We start from the raw sequence: 24,050 nt of genomic DNA on the forward strand, positions 1-24,050 counted from the left end.
GGGATTTAAAACTTAAAACTGGATAGGGAGCTAGCTAAACAAGCATCTGTTTATATAACATGCTATACAAATGTATACAAATATATACTGCGTGCGTGCGTATATATATATATATATATATATATATATATATTGTAGCGGCACTTGGATTTGAATGATGACGAAGGTGGATGGTTTCAACGGGTGTATTTATTTTCTCTTCAACACAGAATGAAGCTTTGTTCGAACACTGTGAAAACTATAAAAATAGAAATAAATACTGTTATAATCATATTAAATCATTTCATCGTTTCACTCAACAATAAAATCAGTGCATTTCAAAGTATCACTTTCAAAGTACAATTCAACAATAAAATAGTTAATTTATAGTTGATATAACTCAGTGAAATAATGCAAATACCAAACGAAAATGTACCATAACCAAATCAAAATCCCAGACAAACAATTCATAGATCCCAAATTAAATCAGAAAGAAAATCCAAACAAACAAACAAAAGAACACTTCTGTACCTCGCTCCGCTATCCAAAGGGTGCTATGGGCTGCATACAAAACCACCTTGGCTTCAGGTAACTCAAACGATCATTTAGTTGCCCCCAAACATCACAGCAGGCACTGTGAACAATATATAAACAACTTTACTCCAACTGCGCATTTAAAGTGCAGAATACAGGGTTATGGTTATGTGTTATGGTTGGTTACAAATGGGCCACAGAACGTTAAAGCAAACAAACAAACATTTCATACCACTAGACCATACCCGTAGGGGAATATGAGCACCCAAAGTGTGCAGTTTGGCTTATGCGCTGAGAACAGACAGTTTATTAGGGATCGAAAGTGAGAGGCGCAGGAGGCACAGAACACACACAAACACCGTCCCCCGTCGGCCGTCGCGAGCGCGCACAAACACACACAGACACACACACACACACACACCACGGTACATCCATGCGGCCTGTGGCCCATCGCGAACACACACGGGCGTCGCGCAAAGACAAATGTACATTGTGACGCCCGATCTATGCGCTGAGAACAGACAGTTTATCAGGGATCGAAAGTGAGAGGCGCACAGACACACACACACACACACACACACACAGACACACACACACACACACCACGGTACATCCATGCGGCCCGTGGCCCGTCGCGAACACACACGGGCGTCGCGCAAAGACAAATGTAGGCCTACATTGTGACGCCCGATCTTACTGTGGAAAGTAAATACACCAGACTTTTTTCGCACACACGATGCACATACGCACACGCTCACTTGAATTGTACTCAGAGAGTGGGCGGGGTCTATGTTGTGGAAGCAGGCTAAGTTGCCATGTCCGCCTATTGTAAGCGCTTTAGTGGCAATATTGGTGGTATTGTGTTTTGGCGTTGGTTGTGAAAGTGCAGGTGGGTGTGGGGACGCGTTGTGAGCTTGTAGATCGGCTGTTTTCCAATAGGCAAGGTATATGCGTGAAGGCGCTTCGTTTGGCCTTCTTTTCATAGACCTCGTTGCTTGTAGGGTTCGTTTGGTTTGACCTTGTTTTCATAGACCTTGCTGCTTGTTTCTCTCGCGAAACCTGGGAACGACGCATGCGCAGTTTGATCAAGAGTCCCCCCAAGACGCGAACAGCGTATTACTCTAATGTCAAAGCAAGGGGGCGGGGGGTGCGGGTGTACCCGGAAGTTGAGACGCACTGTGATTGGCCAGTAGTCACTTTGAGTGGCAGTTGGGGCAAACGCAGTCAGTGGGGCAAACGCAGTCCCCACCAAAAATATTTACGATTCTGTCCCTATCGGTACATAACTCGGACGGCGCTGAGTCGACTAGCAGACCTTCGGCTGGTCGTTGCGGGCACTCGCGCCTGGAGGCGCTCGGGCGCAACTCCTCAGCCTCAAGGTCTGCTGAGTCGGCGCGCCTCCGTCATGGTCCAAAAATATACTTTATCGGCGAAAAAAAGAAGTCCGCGGATGACTGAAAAAGCTTCACCCCAAGCGGGAGTCAAACCCAGCCTACCAGTGGTAGTGGGTTGGGAGTCTAGTGATTAGCGAGGTGCGCCACTGAGGCCGGTGCCGAAATTGGGTATTTTGGTTGTATTAGAATGTGACGTCCTAACTCTTCTATCCTACTATAATTCTAGTCCTACTATAATTCTAGTAACCTCTGTGCGTTTGTAGTGGTGAAGACACCCGGTTCTCCTCACTGGCTGGACCAATTGCTCTGATTTTGCACACAGCCATTGACCATTACCATCTGAACTTAACTGTGAAGCCCGTTTTTCAATTTCATCAAATCTCAGCTTCTTATTAGCGTTTTTGTGTCAAACACTGTCGCCATGGTTACGGGGCTGCCCAGCTATGGGACGAACTGCCTCCCGGGTTGCCAGATCATGTGCGCATATCCCCCCACGGATGCGCTGCGCCGACCGGGTATGGTCTAGTTGTAGAAGAAAGAGGACGTCCTAACTCTTCTATTGTAGAAGAAAGAGGGCGGGCCCCCGCCCCCTTGCTTCGACATTAGAGTAATACGCTGTTCGCCCCCAAGACACAACCACCCTCCGTGAGGTTACTAGAATTATAGTAGGATGTCGCGCTGTGAAGGAAACACGCTGGTGTGCGACTGCGTCTCTACTGTCACTCTGCTCTGACCGGCAGTGAGTGGATCTGTGTGCGTAACGCTAGCACACCTCAGCTAAGTCTGTTCTGGTGACAGGAAGTGTCAAATAAAGGTATCCCAAAATACACAGGAACAGGAAGTGTCAGAATAAAGGTATCCCAAAAATACACAAAACAACAAATTAACTTCAAACTAAAGAAACAATTGAAGTTAAAAAGAACAAGTGTCACAGACACTTACATATATATATATATATATATATAAACATTGTGGTAAAATCTTAATTGCTAGCATCAATCAAGGCAGAAGGCAATCTGGGAACCCATCGCCAAATAAAAAGGAAAAACAGCGCCCTCTGCTGTTTTGGTTTTGGTCTGCCTTCAGCGCTCCACTTCCGGTGGTGCGACTATGTTTTCATTCCCACTAACAATATTTCTCCACGGAACACTAATACCAATTCTCCCAAAGAACATGGATCGTTTTGGTTATAAGCCCACTTGTTTCTATGATGAAAGAGCAAGTTAAAATGTTACTAACTTTCCGTGGTCTTGTCGGCTTCGAGGACGCTATTGTTAAATGAGTTTCGGCTTGTTTCTAGTGGGGAAGGAACGGCACACACGTAAATCCCGCCCACTACATTTGATTGGGTAAAGCGCCGCCTGCTTCCTGATCTGATAGTACGCCCACTTGTAACCAATGCGCACGGGTTGTCAACACGGCTACCGACAGATTTAAACGCAGAGCAGAATCTGTGCTTGAGAGATTAGGCAGAAGGTGACAGGAAGGGGTGCAGGGACAGTGAAGTTCTAGCGGATGAGGTGGAGTCTGAAGAGGTGAGTCTTCAGGTTATGGCGGGAAATTGGTAGTCTTCAGTTCTGAGTAGGAATAGAGTACCGAAGTCCTGACGTCATTCGTTCATCCCCTGGGTTGCGGAAGTAATTTCTCTATGGAGAATAACATTGGGTCATCTTAGAATCATCTCATATAAGAATTGTGGTCCAATTGAGGGAACCGTGACCCAGGTAGGATGCGTAAATTACGTCAGACTTCGGTGCACTATGGGGAGTTTGTTCCACAGTTTGGGAGCCATGCAGGAGCTTGAGCTAGGAATTGTGGAGTGTTGTCCTGGGTGTTTTAGGGAAGGTTCAGGTTCAGTAGGGGTTGCAAAGTTGGATCAGGCTTTGAAGGTATGGAGGTACCATGCCTTTGGTTGCCTTGTAGGCCATCATCAGTGTTTTTTACTAGGTGAGGGCAGCAACCGGGTGCCAATGGAGGGAGACGAAATGGGGGTAGACGTGTACATTTTCGCTGGTTTAGGGAGCCAGTAAGGAGGGATTATAAATAGTCAAAACTACAATTATTTAACTTTAGCTACAAGTTACTTTGTGTATTTAGATTATTGTTACAGAACATACATTAACCAATTAATCCCTATTTTATACATTGACTTTTAAAAGAATAGCAGATTTATAAACTCACCACACCACGTCATGACGCATTGAAAGCTTGTAGATCTGCTATTTTGTGGCTCTGCTACTTTTGAAACATTCTTTTAAATGTTGAAAATGTTTGAAGAATATGAAATGGGATATTCTTATTCTTATTTTATTTCTACAAATACATCATAATGAATTAATCAAGATTGTATTGTATTTCCGTTTGAACCTTACAGTAGGTAAGGTAGTGCCTTTCAAAACAATTGTTACAGGATAATGATGATGATAATGATCGTTTTCTTTTTTTGAGCACAGAATGCAACTCAAAGTGCTTAACACAGAATAAGAAAGATCATGAGCAGAAAACTAAAAGACACTCAGAGGAACACATAAAAAAAGCTATCAAATTAATCATTGAGATAAGCAAGGCAAAATAAATATGTATTAAGATCACACTTAATTAAATATATATATATATATATAATATATTAAATATCTACTGATTCAGCCAATCTGAAATTGACTGACAGGGAATTCCAGAGGTGTTGAATAAATGAATAGATAAATAACTTAATTTGATGCTGTTCCGTGGACTGAACGGCACCTGTTTTCCATTCTCATATGTCCATAGTGTACACATGCATCAGGGTTACATCCCCTGCATCCACATTGATGGATCCTCCTTAGCTCAGCAACATACAATACATCTTCTCCATCTGAGCCACAGTTGTCCTCACAGCAAACCTCCTGTTTTCTTTTCAATTCCCAAAACATAATTGTTTTCCTTTTTTTCCACACACATTTTTTTTCACACACATATACACACACATTTATATACATTATTTACACAACCATTTTGGGTAGTTCACAACCCCAAAAATGTACTTAAACTGCATTTACTTCAAATGTAGTGTGTAATGTTAACTCCATTCTGGTCACTTTTTGAAAGTCGTAATGTGTAATTTTTTCAATTAAACGGCAGATTATATTCATTTTTCAATTTATATAATCTGTCACTGGTATATTTTTCACAATAACCATTCCACATAAATGCTCTAAACATTATTAAATACTATTTTTATTCACAAGTGTCTGCCCCCGACAAAATTACATACTGTAGGCACGAGAAACGTATTGGAAATGTATATATATATATATTTTACAGTTAATAAATACAGTATTTGACAACTTGCATTCCAAAATATTCAGGGCGCTAGGACCCTGTTGTAGGTGTCACGATACGCCTAATCCACGATTCGATTCGACTTTCGATTTTAAGTTCACAATTTCATATTCGATTTTTATTTAATTTGAATTATTAGGCTATTGACTTTTGATTTGTAAAGAAAAATGCTTGTTTCTCAATAAATACATTTTATTTTAATAAGAATTATAAATGACAAATAAGAATCTAGAATAATAAAATGTTTAAATTTTTTGTGTGTTTTTGGTCTCCCCTACCTCTCTTCTATCCCAAAAAATACCCCAGTGTGAGCACTCAGGCTTTCACAGCATATCTGGGGTTTTATGTAAATTGGTCTCAAACGGGCCAACTGTTTTTCAGTTCCAACATTTCCATAAAAAAAGCAAAAAAAAAACAGGATATAACATGCATACAAACTGGTTCAATAGCGCCACGTGCCAAATAAGGACAATGTGTTATTGCAGGTGAAAGTGTTTTATAAGCCAGAGAGAAGTTGGTTGGAATGAGTATATCTGAGGCTTGATTTAGGCTCAAATCTTTTGAAAAACGTTTGAGGGACATAAACAATATATTAAATATTGTTATTTTTTTAATTCATGGTGTAGATCCTTTAAGAGATCCCTTAAAAAATAAGTGATCTACATATTTACAGTATCTCAGGTACTAGTGTAAATAATTATGTAGATAACTTTTAAATGGCTTATAAAGGGTTAAACATAATAATCAAGTTAAACATAATAAATAATCAAACATAAAACACGACAAACAACAAGTATACCTTGTGTGCAGTTCAATGTGTGGGTGCAAGTGTCTGTGTATTGAGTGTGCGTGTGTGTGCACGTGTCTGCACGTGTCTGCACATGTGTGTCAGTGTGTGGGTGTGTATGCAGAAAGCTACGTTATATGGTAGAAGCAAATGGAGAGGCTCTGTGTGATCCCTGTTAAGGCCATAATTAATATATTCTTTGACTCCATCAGTCTACACATACATTTAAACATAAAATTCCTCAATACAGCATGAACACATTACTGGTCACAAATATTTCCCTTGCACTAGTCCATCTTGGGATTTTCAGGAATATTCGAAAAGCATCTGCACCACAAGTGGGTTGTATATAGAGGAGTGCAATATGTTTTAAAAAGTGATACTTTAACATTGTCTGTACACATTAATACATTTAAGTATACTGATAACTTAGGAAAAACCAGGAGAGTACGCTTTCAAAAAGGATTACCGTAAAAAGAAGTAACACGGAGTCAGTCTCAAATAATAATCAGGTTTACTTATCATTTGCACAGGAGAGACAAGATAGAACAGGCATCAAAAATATTCTCTACTGGTAATACAAAATGTTCAGCATTATAACAGACAGTTTATCTCTTAGTAAGCCCACCCCACAATATAATATCAACATTAACAGGGGCAAAGGCTCATTTTGGTGGCAAGGTAACCTGTTCTAAGGCATCATAGATAAACTGTAGCCACAACTTTCATGGGTAAGAAAGAGTAGGCCAGAGAGCAAGGACATCTTATCTTAGCAGTCACAGAACGGTCCCTTCTGAGCAAATACATCATACTTTATGCAATTATCCAAAGTGATACAATACAATAATCATACAATAATTATAATCTAATAAACTATTGATTATAAATTATCTATCATATACGTTATACATTTAAACAGTAGCTTAAATATGTACCTGAAAACATTTGAAAACAGCTAATGCAGTAACATACATGCTTCAGCATTAGCAGACATTTCTGCAGCTACAGCCAGGAGGCAGTTTACTTAATTATCACATTGATTGGAAATAGGGGGAAACAATTGACCTGCCTCTGTTCAAACTAAAGGCCCGTTCATAGTCCCTAGATGTGTCTTAAACGTACGTCATGGGGTGAGGCATTCCGTCCGTTCTTTACGGACACATACATGGTTCGCTCACGTTATTTAGGAGAGAGAGATTGCACGTACCCAATGTTGCCATGTCTGCTTATTATAAGCGACTTTGGGCTTATTCTTCTGTATAGTTGCTTGTAAACAAACAAGCAATTTTTTATTGGTGGTTGCGGTTTTATTTGGGCTTGTTTCTAAAGTGTAGTTGCTTATTTGGGCCAATTATTATTTAAACCAGTGATTCTCAAATATATATTGTAGATCTGCTATTTTCATATCATGTGGCCTAGTCGATTCTTTTGGGCTTGTTTTCATAGACCTGGTTACTTATTTCTCTCACAAAATCTGGCAACCGGTTGTGTCACGCTACAATGCTATGAAACTAGCATTGTAGCCCAGTGAAACTACAGGCAAAACGTAGTGAACGTCCGTCGGGCTGACGGTGAATGTCGACTGAACGGACGGAACAACTGTAGCCGTTAGTGACGGAGGGGGAGTAAAAAACGACAACGCAAGGAGCGCCGGCGCTCGTTACGTATCCTTACGTCCGACTATGAATGATACTTAAGCTAACAAAAGCTTCAGTTAAGTTTTGTAGCTAATCTGCACACAACGTGAAGTGTAAAAGCAACACTTTACTGATGGGGGACTGAATTTACCATGCTTGCTGCCTGTCTCAAATCAAGCTGTAAGGTTAACGAGGTGGGAGGGCACTTGACATCACTGCATCAGGTGAAAAGTAAAACTGACTGATGGCAGCCAGGTCATTTAAATTTATAATTATAAATATAGAAATAAAATTACATTGTCAATAAAATTGACAATGTAATAATTACATCCCTATTTATAATGGAACAGTATAGAGAAGAACAGTACGGAACAGAACATGTTCTCTGCCCCTGGTCGGTTTGTGTTCTCTTCTGTTCATGTTCTGTTCTGTCCCACCATTGACCCATTTCTGAACAGCTTGCCAACTACAGAGGGAAAAAGGAAAAAGAGAAGGAAGAGAAAAAGCGTCATACAATCATGTCTCATATCAAGAGGCAGCCTTTAGGATCTGGGGTTCGATTTCAAACTATGGCAATTATCCTCTTCATGACATCATTCCAGTGCTTTATTTTCTCCAACATTCATATCTTTGTACCCAAGTGCTTTTCCAGCTTGTCGGATGTCACACGTCGGATCATATGTAAGAGAAGATTATCGTCAGAAATGTTGATGCTTAAAGGTAAGTGGTAAGGGTAAGTGATTTACTTTGGTAAATTGGCTATAGAGTGTTTGTTCAGTAAAAGGAGTCTCCCATGTCTCTCCAGCTCTTTATTAAACAGAAAATGCATTTTCAGTGCTCTCTCCTGATTGGCTTAAATGTTGTCACCTACAGTACCTGAATATGTATTTATGTTTTGTTTACCAATTCACAACACGGAAGAAGGGGTGATTTAGGAGTATGCGCTGGGTGAGCAACTAAATGCAAGTGGATGGGCGGGGATTTCCGCTGCCCTCTCTATTATTTATAACTCCATGGTAATAGTCCATTTGTTCCCCACAAATGAATTTACTACCCTGTGACACTCTTTGGACGTAAAAGGCGATAGCTCTTGTTTAAAGTCATGTTTAGTGTAAGCTTAGCATTACAGTACGTATTATTGTCTGGCAAATTCAAACGTGTTCAGTAGAGCGGTATTCAAACATTTCCAGGAACTGCAGGAAGAGAGCCAATTACGTCGCAGGTCAGGTGGAGATTTACGGTGTGGTATGTGATCCAAATTTCAGATTAGTTTGTTTTTTAAGTTATGACAGTGACAGGGGTGTGCATTCAACACATTAAAAAAAACATTCATACTTGTATTCAGTAGAGTGGTGTCTGTCTTTGAAGGCAATAGGTTGTTCCATGGAAACATCACTCTCCATGGAACAACAGCTGGATACAGGAGAGTCCGGTCTCTGGTGAGCACTGACAGAAACAGAGGACGATCATCATTTTAAATTATATTATTAACAAATTAATTAATTATAATCAAATACTTGTCTTAGATTTTTCTTTTTCTTATTTATTATTAGTTTTCGTTAAACATCCACACAGTGTATACTATAATAGTTAATAATAGGAGAATAGTAGAATATTAGAAGGAGAGACAGAAAGTAGGAAAGCTGAGAGGGAGACAGTGTAGGAGTGCCATTAGGAAGAAAGAATTACCTCATGTTGACCATGTCTTGAGTTCTGCATAGGACAGACAAATATAATTTACATGAATAGAATAGAGCACCGAGTCAGATTATGAATGCATTCATATATATTTGGGCAGCAAAGGTTTTAAAAAGAGCTTAATTTGCACCAAACTTTCTGATGCCATGAATGACCTCCACCTCAACTTATTATTAATGACGCTTAATAACCATGAGTCGTGCCAGTTAGTTTTGATTAATTAATGCTAGAACAGCTCTTAAAATCACACTTTCAACACAGAAACAAACACAAACAATGCTAGTTCTGCATATATATATATAACATCACAAGATCCCGGAATAAATCCAATCAGTTTTTCTTCCTAATACAAATAGCAATATCAAAGTAAAGTGAAGTTTAACTTAAACATTAATAAATGAAAAAGGCCTACTGGGTTTTGTTTATGTGCTAAAAGAGAGATTTTGTTAGCCGTTTCACTGTATACTGTTTAAGTCAATGAAGAGATTTTTTTTTTTATTATTCATTTCTAATCAATGGTGCAAGGGAGGAAGATATAGCAGCAATTAGTTACACCAGGACAAGGTAACTACACAACCCAAACCTCTACCAGAGTGTCCTTATATGATTTAAATCAGGAACACGTTAAATTGACTCATACACTCCCTTTGCTTTGGATCCAGATGTCTGCTTTGAGATGCTATGTGAAATACTTTATTTGACTTCCATAAATGAATTGTAAGTAGGATAACTATTTATTAATTCATATTAATTCAACTCTGGTCTACTCTTCAAAAAAAGTTTTTTTTTTAAAGTATTTATTTATTGGAGAAAAATATATATTGTTAAATGTATCAAACATATATTTACATAATATTTCATAAGACATTTCTGAGAAATTATTACGGGGCCAGAGCTCAGCTCTGGACCTGTTTTGTTATTGGCAGTATTCTGTCACTTCTTTATGGGGCCAGGCTTCCAGCATGGACCCATATTGTTATTCGCATTATTTCCGTTTCTTCTTCTGCCACTTTTGGCAGTTCTGGCTGAACCGTGCAGTCGCTTTTTATGAAACTCGGCCATATGATAGATGGTCATGAAAAACGATCAAGAAATAATTCTCACAATCTTTCGTCAAAAGGTGGCGCTATAGCACTCAATTGAAAAATGCCAACTTTGAACAGGTACAACTCATGCCGTGTTTGACCTACAGCCATGAAACTTCGATGCACACATGCGTCTCCTCATGCTGAACAACTTTCACACTCTGACTTTTGACCTCTGACCTTTAGATCTCCCACCATTTGGAATTATATGAAAAACAGTTAAAACCTATCTCCTCCTGGGATTTTTGAGTAATCTGCACGAAACTTTTTACACATGAACTTTGGACCTATACCAAAAAACGTTTGCAAAATATCTTCCATAAGTGAAAAAATGAAGCTTTAATGAGCCAATGAATATTGCAGTTTTATGACAATTATTCATCTGCCCCTAACACATACATGCAGACTTACCATTCTTTGAAACTTTGCAGAAATGTAAAGGGCCATTCCAAATATCACTGAAACCAATCTTACTCCAATTGGTCAAACGGGGGCGCTATAGCAATTTTTTGAAAATTGAAACTTTAAACAGGCAAAAGTCATGCCTCGTTTGGCCGACAGCCATTAGACCTGCTTACACATGTGCCTTGACTAATGAGGAACACATCTATCACGTTGACCAGTAAGCACCGCCCTTAGATTGTCCGCAATCTTGAGCAGTTTGAAAAACACTTAAACCCAGGATTTTTCAGCTATTTGCGTGAAACTGTATCATCATTGTGATCTCCTTTCACAGGTTCTTGTCTGTTGGTGGCTTCTCGCTTAAATGTGTGCCCCACAACCTGAAGGTCACCAGTTCAAGCCTCACTTGGTGCAGACTTCATCTGAGTTGCATTTCACACAACATGACTATCAATGAATACATCTTCAATTGTTAAAGATAACATGAAATACTTAATTGAGTGTTTTTTACATACAGCTGATCTACAATCTCACAACTTTTCAGATAGCAATGAGAGTATGTTTTTTCAATGTATAACATACTTCATTGTGAAAATAGCCAATGTACAATCTGACAACTTTTAATGGTTTGTGAGCTTGTAGATCGGCTACTTTCACTAATTTTGGTTCTGAGGAGATGTACAATTTCTTCATTGGTAAATGGTTTGTGAACGAGTGATCTTAGTGTTAGTGAAACAGGGGCTTGGGTCATGACAGAAGGCAAGAGTTTGTGATCCTCAACAGACAATATCAGCCTGGACAAAGATATAGCACTATAGGTAGTGTTGCAGCTACCTAAGAGTGCTTCATGACCGTAAGGTTGCCGGTTCAAGCCTCACTTGATGCAGACTCATATAAGTTGAAATGCAAAAAACATGACTCAATCTATTCCGTTTCCATGGCGCTCTCTCTCTCTCTCTTCAATCTATTCCATGTCTTTCTCTTCTATCTATTCCGTTTCCATGTCTGTCTCTTCAATCTATTCCATTTGTCTCTCTCTCTCTCTCTCTCTCTCTCTCTCTCTCTCTCTCTCTCTCTCTCTCTCTGAGGGGTTAGGGAGCCAGAGACTCTGGTTGCCCCAGGTACGATTCCAGGTCAGCAAATGTGTCGATGAAATTTGTCCCTGAGCAAGACTCTTAACCCCTAATTGCTCACAGGCACTCATTGGAAACAAGACCGCAAGGACTTTCATGAACTGACCTGTTAAAGGAATTATCATTTCTCTCTCCTGGCCCCATATTATCGCTGCTTGCAGCTATATTCTTCTTTTTCTTCTTCTGCCACTTTTCGCAGTTCTGGCTGAACCGTGCAGTCGCTTTTTACGAAACTCGGCCATATGGTAGATGGTCATGAAAAACTATCAAGAAATAATTCTCACAATCTTTCGTCCAAAGGTGGCGCTATAGCACTCAATTGAAAATGGCAACTTTGAACAGGTACAACTCATGCCCTGTTTGACCTACAACCATGAAACTTCGATACACACATGCGTCTCTTCATGCCCGACAACTTTCGTGGTCTGACTTTTGACCTCTGACCTTTAGATCGCCCACCATTTTGAATTACATGAAAAACAGCCATTGGCTCCTAACTTCTGCATTTTTTCACTTATGGAAATTCCGCCGCCTAGAAGTTGTCGGCAGAGGTCCAAAGTTCAAGTGTTAAACGTTTCGTGCAGATTGCTCCAAAATCCCAGGATTCCATAGATTTTAACTATTGCAGTTTTATGAAAATTATTCATCTGCCCCTAACACATACATGCAAGACTCACATTTCTTTGAAACGTTGCAGTAATGTAGAGAGTCATTCCAAATATCACTGAAACCAATCTCACTCCAATTGGCCAAAGGGGGGCGCTATAGCAATTTTTTGAAAATGCAAACTTTAAACAGGCAAAAGTCATGCCTCGTTTGGCCGAAAGTCGTGAAACTTGCTTACACTTGTGCCTTGACTCATGAGGAACACATCTATCGCTTTGACCAGTAAGCTCCGCCCTTAGATTGTCCGCAATTTTGAGCAGTTTGAAAAACACTTAAACCCAGGATTTTTCAGCTATTTGCGTGAAACTGTATCATCTGTGTGATCTCCCTTTTCACAGTTACTTGTCTGTTGGGCCAATGGCGTCTCCCTTAAATGAATGCCTCACAATCTCAAGGTTGCCAGTTCAAGCCCCACTTGATGCAGACTTAATTTAAGTTGAATTGCAAACAACATGACTGTATCAATGAATACATGTGCAAATGGTAAAGATAACCTGAAATGCTTATTTGAGTACGTTTTTTCAACGTATGACATACTTCATTCTGAAAATAGCTGATCTACAATCTCACAACTTTTCATGGTTTGTGAGCTTGTAGATCGGCTACTTTCACTAGTTTTGGTTCTGAGGAGATGTACAATTTCTTCATTGGTAAATGGTTTGTGAACGAGTGATCTTAGTGTTAGTGAAACAGGGGCTTGGTTCATGAAAGAAGGCAAGAGTTTATGATCTTCAACACACAATATCAGCCTGGACAAAGCTATAGCACTATAGGTAGTGTTGCAGCCTATTAGTCTGAAGGTTGAGAGTTCGAATCCTGTTAATGGCAGTAGGTTGAGATGTCCAATCAAACCATTATGTTTCCATCTCTCTCTCTCATCAATCTATTGTTTCCATGTCACTCTCTCTCTCTTCAATCTATTCCGTTTCCATGTCTGTCTCTCTCTCTCTCTCTATTCACTGGCCCCGTATTATCGCTGCTTGCAGCTATATTATTGATATTCTTTTTCGCTTTCGTAATGTGTGAACCTTCCTTTAGTTAAAAACAGCATTCTGTGCCTCTGGCTTTACACAAGCAGTTGATTTATTTACCCCCCCCCCCCCCCCCCCCTCTCCGTCCGTAGTCCCTCCCTCCCTTCCTGGACTGTTTCTCCACCCACTGATCCACCCAATATGAGTCATGGAAAATCACTAGCCAGAAAGTATAAGATTAAACCTTCAACACCAGCAAATGCCTGTTCATTACATTTACACACACACACACACACACACATATATACACATACTGTAGGCTAGATGAGTTGAGATGGAAATTAAGTAGGCTGATACCAGTGAGCTTTTTTTACTTTTAGTCTATTTTAAATACATTTTCTAAAAGATCCATGCATAATTCTGTTAAACATTGTGAAATATTCGTTTTAGCCAGCTGCTCTGTATGTAAAGAAAGAGAGTTGCTAACCACTGGGAGGCTAAACTGGAAACACTTACCCTATGTCATAAATGGAGTCAGTTCACCTATGTTGTGTCATAATGGAGTCTGTAGTGTGTAGTGTGCTGCATCCAAAATGGTTTCAGTTCATATACTGTTCCACCACTCTCTCAGGGCAGGCAGGGGGGAGGGAGAGAGAGAGAGAGAGAGAGAGAGAGAGAGAGAGAGAGAGAGAGAGAGAGAGAGAGAGAGAGAGAGAGAGAGAGAGAGAGAGAGAGAGAGAGAGAGAGAGAGAGAGTGTGTGTGTGTGTCTGAGTGGCGTTGCCAGGAATTACATTTAGGGCAGGCGGGGAAACAACAACAACACACTGACAACAAAACTGAAAAACGTTAATAAAAACAATAATAAGTATAATCAATGTATGTATTTTTATTTAAAAAAAACAGCATTACAGAAAAAGCGACCATGATGTCCTGCACAAATTAGCAACAATAACAGCAAAATCAAATAGTGTTCAAGCAGTGATGTCTCAAAACATGAGACGACGGGGCTTGCTGCACTTGAAAATATCTATAACTGAATCGTAGTTCAGACCTTAAATCTCTCTCAAACGCTAGGAGACACAGACTTCACCGCAGTTATTTAGGCGAGAGGTTGTCATTGTAGCCTACTTCTGCGTGTTCTTTTTATGCCAGGTGAGTACAGGTGATGGCCCATGCCCCCACTCTTGGCACTCCTGCTCAGTGGTGGCTTATCCAACGGGCTTGAGGGGGGGGGCACCACCAAACGACTAAAAACAAAAAACAAACGGCGAAAAAACACCGCGCTGCTCCGCAGAAATCTGAGAAGAGACAAAGCATAAATTAGGCTTGTCACACAAGTGGTTTAGCTTTGCATTTGGCTAGCTATTGGAACGATACAATGTAAACAAGAATGAGCTGCGTGCATGCGTCTATCAGAAGCTAACTACACATCGTATACTACCCTAACTTTATTAATCTCTAACATTAAAGCAACCAAGTACAATTACACGTTGGATTATTATGTCAAGTTGGCATAACGTTTACGGCAATCATTACTTACTCTAAAGTAATCCATCCAAGCTTTGTTCAGCATACAGCCTGTTGAATTCCTCTGCGGTGGAGCTGCTCTTCTGTGTTTTATGGTTCAAATAAATATCTGTTGTGTTAGTGTTCCTCCACGGAGTATTTATCGACGCCATTGTACAACTGAGGACTCGGAGTTAAAAAGAAGGCTGATCGCACTCTTTGGGAGACACCCCTTGGGCTGTCTGTGGGGTTCTACTTATTTTTATTTGACGGCGGTTGGCATCCAGTTTTTGGTGCATTACCGCCACCTTCTGGCCCATAATATGAATCAGACAAACTGCTTTAAAACTACTGTATCTAATTCCCTCTCCCAACCCACACACACACACACACACGCACACGCACACGCACACGCACACGCACACGCACACACACACACACACACACACACACACTTAGCTACTTAGCTACTCTATATCCTATCATACACTCCTGTTTCCCTTAAGAGCTCTAATAACACTCTAATATGTTTCCTACCTTCCATTCTTAATAAACCCTTTAGGGTAAATTCCTGCATCCCTAAGTCCTTCATCTGATTCCTCATTTTCTCCCTCTCTGTCCCATACCCTCTACAATTCATAAGAACATGCTCCACTGATTCCTCTTCCTGACAACCCTCACATAACCCAGACAGATGTTTTCCTATCAATTTTAATATTCCATTTAGTGGAATTTTAATCTCGTCTCTCTTCTTCCCACTACCCACCCTTTTAACTTTGACACTCTTCTGAACACTATATAAGTGTCTCCCTTTCACCTCACAATCCCATTTTCCTTACCACATTCTATTAACTTCCTCCCATACTACACTTCCGCTTTACTAATTAACCTTCATCTCTACTATCCCTTTCTCTAACGCCTTCTTAGCCAACCCATCCGCTGTCTCATTCCCCTTCACCCCTACATGTGCTGGAACCCACACAAATTTTACCTGACCTCCCTCTGCTGTACTATTCTTGTGACTGACTGAAGGACTTCATACAATAACCCTTGGCGGTTACTCAAGTAAAATGACCTCAAACTAGCTAGAACTGAAGCTGAATCTGTACATATAAGTCCTTTCTTCAACCTAACTGTTTCCACCCACCTTAGTGCAACCAACACCCCCAACATCTCCACAGTATACACCCCTAGACTGTCAGATGTCATTCTGTTAATCCCAACTCCCTTCGATGGTACTGCCACCCCAAACCCTGTCACTCCTGTCTCAGGTTGCTTTGCTCCATCTGTATACACATGTACAAATTCACTGTACTCATTTAACAAATATTGGTTAAATACTTTAACCAGGTCTACTTGCATTCTCTCTCTCCTCTTTGTTTCCATCAAATGCCAATCTACCTCTGGCCACACCATTCTCCATGGCGGCATCACCGGATATTCTACTGTTGGACTTAACTTCATGCCATCCACCCCAAATTCCTTTGCCATGTCATTCCCCACTCGACCAAAGCTAACCTTCTTACACTTCCCATAATCCCAGCATTCCTGTAATACTCGTTTAGTAGGGTGAGTATCCCTGTGTCCCTGTAAATTTGCCCAATAATTCGTCATCAGCTGCTTCCTTCTCAATTCCAATAGTATTTTCTCCATTTCTACCCCATATGCAGACACTGGTGATGATTTTATTGCCCCACTGCATACCCTTAATGCCCGTGCCTGAATCACATCCAGCTTCTTTAAAAGAGATATAGCCGCTGACCCATATACTATACTACCATAATCTATTACAGACCCTAATCAAAGCTACATACAATGTCTTCAGTGATGAACAACTTGCTCCCCATTCCATACCGGACAAACATCTCATCACATGTATTACTTTTTTACACTTATCCTCTATCTTCTGCCCATGTTAATCTTGTATCAAAAATAACTCCCAATATTTAAATGTTCCTACTCTTTCTAATTCCTTCCCATACATCCTTAATTTCATCCCTTCCTCAATTCTTTTCCTTGTGAAAAATACAGTCTGTGTTTTTTCCACTGAAAATCTACACCCCAAATGAAACCCCACTCTGTCACCTCATCAATTGCTTTCTGTACTTTCCTAATTACATGTCATATTCCTTCCTCTTTTCCACAAGGCCCCATCATCTGCAAACAGTGACCTTCGTATACCTTTTGGCACCTTAGAGAATACATAATTTATCATTAAAATAAACAATAATGGACTAATGACACTTCCTTGAGGAGTTCCATTCCCCACCAGATATTTATCTGACAAATCAGACCCAATCCTTACCTGTATTTTCCTACCAAACAAAAAAATCTTTATCCAATTAAAAACCCTACCACCAACCCCCATCTTGTACAACTTAATTAACAATCCTTCCTTCCACATCATATCATAAGCTTTTTCAATATCAAAGAACACAACTACTACTGACTCTCTATTTGCCTGTGCTTTGCTTTTCTCATTTTCTAGCCTTACCACTGCATCCATAGTGTTTCTTCCTTTCCTGAAACCACTTTGGCAGCTTGCCAACATGCCTCTCTTCTTCAACTCATATGTTAACCTTTTTGTCACCATCCTCTCCATAATTTTGCATAAATTAGAAGTTAGCGCTATTGGCCTATATAACTAGAAGGTTTACATGGGTCTTTACATGTTTGCAGGAGTGCTCTGTTTTGAACAAAATGCCTCATATCATGAACACAGCGTGCGATTGCACGCACATTGAAACTATGCACGCACATTGTCACTAGGTCGAGGAAGAAATGCTACCCTACATTTTTCAAATCGGCCTCATGATGGTGCTATAAGAGGCCGATTCCCGTTTTTACCTATAACTGGACTGACCTGTGTGAAACTTTGCACTCACACTCCCTGTACTGGTAGAGGCCAAGGAAAAACATCTGCCCTGCATTTTTCACATTGGCCTTTTATAGCTCCACCAGGAGGCCGGTTTTTGCAAAACACATTTCTTGATATTACTCCTACAGATTTTGTCCAAACATCACGCAAATCGGTACATATTATCTCTATAGTCATGTGATCAACACGAATCTGTCATTTTTTTTCAGAATCCAGCCTGATAGGCTAAGATTGGCAATGGCATCTGTTTGGCAAGTTTGCAGGGGTGGCTTGTTTTGAACAAAATGCCTCAAATCATAAACGCAGCGTCCGATTGCCGTGAAACTTTGCACGCACATTCCCACTAGGCCGAGGAAGACATGCAACCCTTTTCACATTGCCCTATTATAGCGCCACCAGGAGGCCGATTTACACATTTTTTTATTTTGCTCCTACAGATTTTGTCCAAACATCATGCACATTGGTACACATTATCTCTATGGTCATGTGATCAGATTTTTCCTATCATTTAATGAATGCCTATGCATAACATGTTTTGGCTATATATAGAGTATTTCTTTAAGACGTTACCGGGTTCAACTATTTAGAAAAAGGAGGCATATTTTTATATCACACAAAGAAAACACAAAATGGCCTAAAATCGAGCAGAAAAGGGTATGACCTATATGGGGAGTTGTCATGAAACAAGAAATCCAGGGATTTTCTTTTTTTATATTACAATCTAGGGTGTCTCTGCATGTATTGCTACGGGCAGGGGCAGGGGCAGTACTTGTCAGCAGGGAGTGTTGGGCGGGAGGAGAAGTACAAAGGCTCTACGTCCCTGAGAGACCTTGATCCAGGCCTGGCACTCCCAGTACACTCCTTTGCCTACTCCTCAAAACAATAAATAATAATAATTGGCCTCATGGTGGCGTTATACCAGACTGCTTCACATTTTGGCTTAAAAGTTTTGTGTGCCTATTTTTGACAAAATACACTAGTATCATGAATGCGACATCCATTCAACCCCAAATTGGAATTGCATGTTGAGGGGCTTCGATAGAGCGCACCTCAAAAAGCAGTTTAACTTCTGCCCAAGTTTCAATATCTAAACTGTATCTGTATCTGTTCCAACCAGATTTTGAAGCAAATACCCGCTCTCGCCACAACAGCAGTAGGAGGAGACTGTCAGTGGGTGACTCTATCATAACTGTCTGCCAGTCAGTCAGTGAGTGAGAAGCAACACAGGATGGAACAAACATCACTCTATCTTCTAGTCTGTGAGTACAAACACACAATGCAATTAATTGTTATGTTAGGGTTAAAATTAGGCCTAATTAAGATTAAGATGAAGATGAAGATTAAGAAGATAATTAAACATAGCAGTTTATAATTGGATGATGTGTGGGGAATGATTTAAATCAAAGTGGGTCTCAGAAATTAACTTTGATAAGGCAGGGTGTATCTTTATGTGTAAAATAAATGTATCACACTATGACACTAATGTGTAAAAAACATGTTAAAGGCTTGGACACTTTGGTAGCGAGTAGGTCTGTGTAGTTACCTTGCCATGATGTAGGTGGGCAAGAAATAAATAATTGCTCCATTGATAATTCAAAATATTCTCCTCATTGAGGTGTGTTGACTACAGTGAGGAGGTTCATGGAGCTCTTCACTGTAAGCCCGTAAACAAACGCAAATAAAGCTGATTCTGACAATATAGAATTGTAAAATAGAAAAAAGAATATATATATATATATATATATATATATATATATATATATATATATATATATATATATATATACACAGTCCAGATACTCAAAAATAATAAAACAAATTGTACCGGGTTTGGTGATGTTCCTTACTGTATATTGTCAGAATCAGCCTTGTTTGCGTTCGTTTACGGGCTAAAAGAGAGCCTCCAGAGCCTCTTCAATGTACAAAGTCAAGGAGGAGCATATTTTGAATTATCAATTTCTAATCAATGGAGCAATTATTGTTTATTTACAGAGTTACATCATGGCAAAGTAACTACACAACCCAAACATCTAGAAAATGGCCTAGGCTCCTAGACCTTTAACATGAACATGAACATGAACATTAACATTAACGGTCCCACTATTAAACATTGTTTATTTTGTCTTTATTTCTATGCCATGGAAAGCACTTCATTAATATATATATATTTTAATATGTGAATTATTTGTAAATGTTTCCATACTGTCATTATTCAGTTAAAGGAGTAGTTCACCCAAAACAATTACTTATTTTCTATCAATTACACACCCCATGAAGCATTGAATTCATGGAGATTTTTTTGTTTTGTTGCATTCCTAAGCCAATAATTTGAATTTTGGAATGTGACAAAAGCAAAAAAGATCTCCATGAATTCAATGCTTCATGGCATGTGTAATTGATAGACAATAAGTATCATTTTTTGGTGAACTACTCCTTTAATGATCCAACCTCACTGAAACAAATTCATATTGTGGGAAACATAACTTTTTCTGATTCTGAAAATGGCTGTTTCTCTCTCTCTCTCTCTCTCTCTCTCTCTCGCTCTCTCTCTCTCTCTCTCTCTCTCTCTCTCTCTCTCTCTCTCTCTCTCACCCACCTTTGGTCCCCCTCCCCCCGCTCTCTAGTAGTTAATTCCATGGTGATTGTCTCAGCAGAAGTTAAAAACAGTGGTGATGTTTTGAGAGGTAAGTCTGTTTGACTTCTACTGACCATGATGTGCTCAAATTACTATTAACTATCAATGGAATCAGGCATCTCTCCTCTCTGTCTCTGTCCCCAGTCTCTCTCAGACTCGGTCCTGACAGATGTCAATTCTTTAAACTTGAGTCTGTATTTCTGAGCTGTGAGGACAGACAGTCCAACTCTACTGTCTGGATACTGAAGAGGACCGATATCTCAAACGTCACCTCAGAGTGTGGTACATTTGACTGGGGTAGAATGAACACCACAGGATGTTTTGTCAGTCCCTTGCTCCCCTTATCAGGAAGTGGAGTTTACTGGTGTGAGTCTTCAGAGGGAAAGAGTAACACTGTTAATATCACTGTGACTGGTACGTTCAACTAATCAACAACTTTGTGATGTTTTCTGTATTTTTTTTTTCAATCAGTCTGTTAATGAGTTTCACGTTAAACATTCATCATCAGATGGAGCTGTGATCCTGGAGAGACCTGCACTTCCTGTGATGGAAGGAACTAATGTCACTCTGCGCTGTAGGACCCAGAAGACATCCTCTGACCTCCCAGCTCATTTCTATAAAGATGGATCCCTCATCAGAACTGAGTCTACAGGACAGATGACCATCCACAATGTGCACAAGTCTGATGAAGGATTCTACAAGTGTCACATCTCTGACCTTGGAAAGTCACCAGAGAGCTGGATGGGTGTAAGAGGTGAGATAGTTGTGTATCACATACCCACAATTTTGTCCTGTGGAGAAGGGGGGACAAAATGACTGAGATGTGCTGATTGGTCAGCTGCTAAGACACACGGGGACTACAAATTTCACGCCCACTTTTGAGACAGCGCCGCTACTCGAGGTTCATTAGAACGATGAACTGCAGCTCTCAATGCAATCTCTATTTGGGTTCTAATAAACTGTCCCATTTGTTTAATTTATCCTTTTTAATGTCCCATACCTGTCATCTCGATATACTACCCACAATATACTATAATATACTCCATCAGTGTGTCAAAAGTTCTAGCATCTGAAATCTAAAGTTTCATCCCTTGAGGTTTTCAATACCCAGATACGTTTGTGTCTCTCATGTAGGCTATCATTTTTATAGGCTATTTATTTTGGACAATTATCCAAACAGCATCTTGCAAGACTATTTGTATATTAATACTATCCTGGAGAATTCACTAAGTACTGTAGTTGAAAATGTCGGGATATGTCACTCCTCCATTTAGTTGGGTTATTTCCCCAACTTGCATTCAGGCAAGTTAATACAACAGCAGTAAACCCACACGTTTACATTTTTCATGTACCTTCGGAGCTCGTAAAGACAGTGATGTCACTGAAATGCGACTACTTGTCTGTCTGCCGTCTACCCTCTGCCGTGTTAACATTATGGGTAACCCATTAAAGTGGCAAATTAAATGTGAAACACATCAACTATTAAGAAAACAAGAAGATATGTTGACAAAGACACTACATACATTTGGAAACATATTTTTATTTAAATCAATATCTTCTCCTTTTAATGTAGGATCATTTTAAAAGTAGGCTAACTCATATCCTCTCATAGGGAATGCATTGGCAGCTGCAGTTCATCGTTCTAACGGACCTCGAGTAGCGGCGCTGTAAGTGGGCGTGAAATTTGTAGTCCCCGTGTGTCTCCAGCTACAGCTGAGTGAGCTGACCAATCAATGCAAGCTTAAACTGTAGCTTCACTAGCATAGAGGTATAATATAGTTCACTAGATGTTAATAGGGCAGTTGACCAAACAGTGTAGCTGTCAAGGTGAGGTCGGCTACCAGTATTATACTGGCTACCAGTGCAGTGCAGCAGCAGTGGAGTGTATCCATAGCCATATATACTGTGTACTCATAAAGTGATAATGCCTCTGGACGGCCTGTGTTATAAAGACTGACATGGTGGTATGGCCCATGGTTAGTGGGTGGAAACTGCTCCATATTCTGGTGGATTGGCTTTTGATATATAGGTAATGCTTACCATGATGTGGCTATGGGAGTAAACAGAGTCGTTGGGTGGTCCGTGCATGTAATATTCTTTGCAATTTTCATTGGAAAATCCACATAGGACTGAGCCGGTTAATTCAAAGTATTGCACACATTTTAGTATTTTTTCATTGTCAATAAAATAAGGTTGATTATGTGATAAAGAAATTAGCACTCAGGGTTTGCTTGAGTTTATCCAAACGAGAGCAGGTATCTCAGCACTTTCACTCAGGATACTATAACTGATAGATAAACTCAGGCTAATTAATGTATCTCTCTCTCTCTCTCTCTCTCTCTCTCTCTCTCTCTCTCTCTCTCTCTCTCTCTCTCTCTCTGATATACGTAAATATGATGCTTACTCTCAACTTTAAGCCTAAATATATAACACAGCTTTTTTTATGAGGAATGTACGTCTCATTCTGCTTAAGTTTCTCCAGCCTCCAAAGACAACGACCAACCAGACCCTTCCTCTGTCTCTCTGCCTCCATATTTCTACCCTCTGATGGGGGCTGGAGTCTCCATCTCTCTGCTGATTCTGGGTGTGTGTCTCTGGAAGAAATGCAGAGGTACAGTATATGTCAATGATGTCCACAGATACAGTCATTAAGAGAAGTGTAAGATTCCACAGGATGTGATATAACTTCTTGTGATTTCTGAGACGAGCACCACTGTAGAAAAAAACGCTTTGGTTTTATTCTTGGGGGTTTCCTTTTTGTTGTCTATAGGTTTGGACTCTGTTATCCATTCTTCTGACTAGCTCTCCTTGATCTTGTCCAGAGCATAGGCCTCTAAAAATATGAAATGAAAATACTTTTCCAGTAAACAGATTTTATAGAAAAACTATTATTTGTACTGGCAGCTAACTTATTATTTTGTTATTTCCATTGCTTAAGAAACATTGCTTTATTTGCCACTGATCTAAAGTCAACCTAACTTGAATTTATTGTATTTTATTATTTAAGCTGATGCCATGTGTTTATCTGCTGCAGGCTGTAGGACAGACAGACGGAGTAAAGATGTGATATATACTGATGTGACTGTAAAGCAGGAAGATAGACACAGGACCAGGAGAGGTACAGTGACACTTAAAACCCACAAATACGCTAAATTATTATAATCAACACCACATGGAAATCACTCACATAAACAATACTGTTCACACACTTATTGTGTTGTTTAGTGTCAACTATTTTTTCTTTTCTTTTCCAGACCAGACCTCTGCAGGACAAGTTATATACTCCATGGTGAATATAAACACAGGTCAGTCACAATGTACACACCTACAGTATATGGATTTGAAAGATTACACTGTTTACGTAATAGCCTGGTTTAGATACAGGGAGAACAGTTGAGCCAGAGAGAGGAACTGTCTCTCTCC

General features: G+C 39.9%; 1 protein-coding gene and 1 long non-coding RNA gene across 2 annotated transcripts in view; one reads left to right on the forward strand and one right to left on the reverse strand.

Moving 5' to 3' along the window:
• Positions 1-24,050, forward strand: part of LOC311041217 (putative high affinity immunoglobulin gamma Fc receptor IB) — a gene marked incomplete at its 5' end in the record, with an annotated part of 80,987 nt that overhangs the window by 55,336 nt on the left and 1,601 nt on the right. The window contains 6 exons of the mRNA XM_084086126.1: positions 20,617-20,676; positions 20,772-21,041; positions 21,136-21,381; positions 23,101-23,238; positions 23,662-23,745; positions 23,882-23,932. Of these exons, the coding sequence (XP_083942252.1) occupies positions 20,617-20,676; positions 20,772-21,041; positions 21,136-21,381; positions 23,101-23,238; positions 23,662-23,745; positions 23,882-23,932 (849 nt within the window). The remainder of the gene's footprint in view (positions 1-20,616; positions 20,677-20,771; positions 21,042-21,135; positions 21,382-23,100; positions 23,239-23,661; positions 23,746-23,881; positions 23,933-24,050) is intronic.
• LOC311041221 lies at positions 6,513-14,238 on the reverse strand. Its single transcript, XR_014600377.1, has 4 exons — positions 14,124-14,238; positions 9,342-9,365; positions 8,988-9,098; positions 6,513-8,118 (listed from the first exon to the last, which is right to left on the reverse strand). It is a non-coding gene; the product is annotated as an uncharacterized lncRNA (long non-coding RNA).

This window comes from Gymnoscopelus microlampas, assembly GCF_963454915.1.
Source record: "Gymnoscopelus microlampas genome assembly, contig: SCAFFOLD_73, whole genome shotgun sequence".
Classification (NCBI taxonomy): domain Eukaryota; kingdom Metazoa; phylum Chordata; class Actinopteri; order Myctophiformes; family Myctophidae; genus Gymnoscopelus; species Gymnoscopelus microlampas.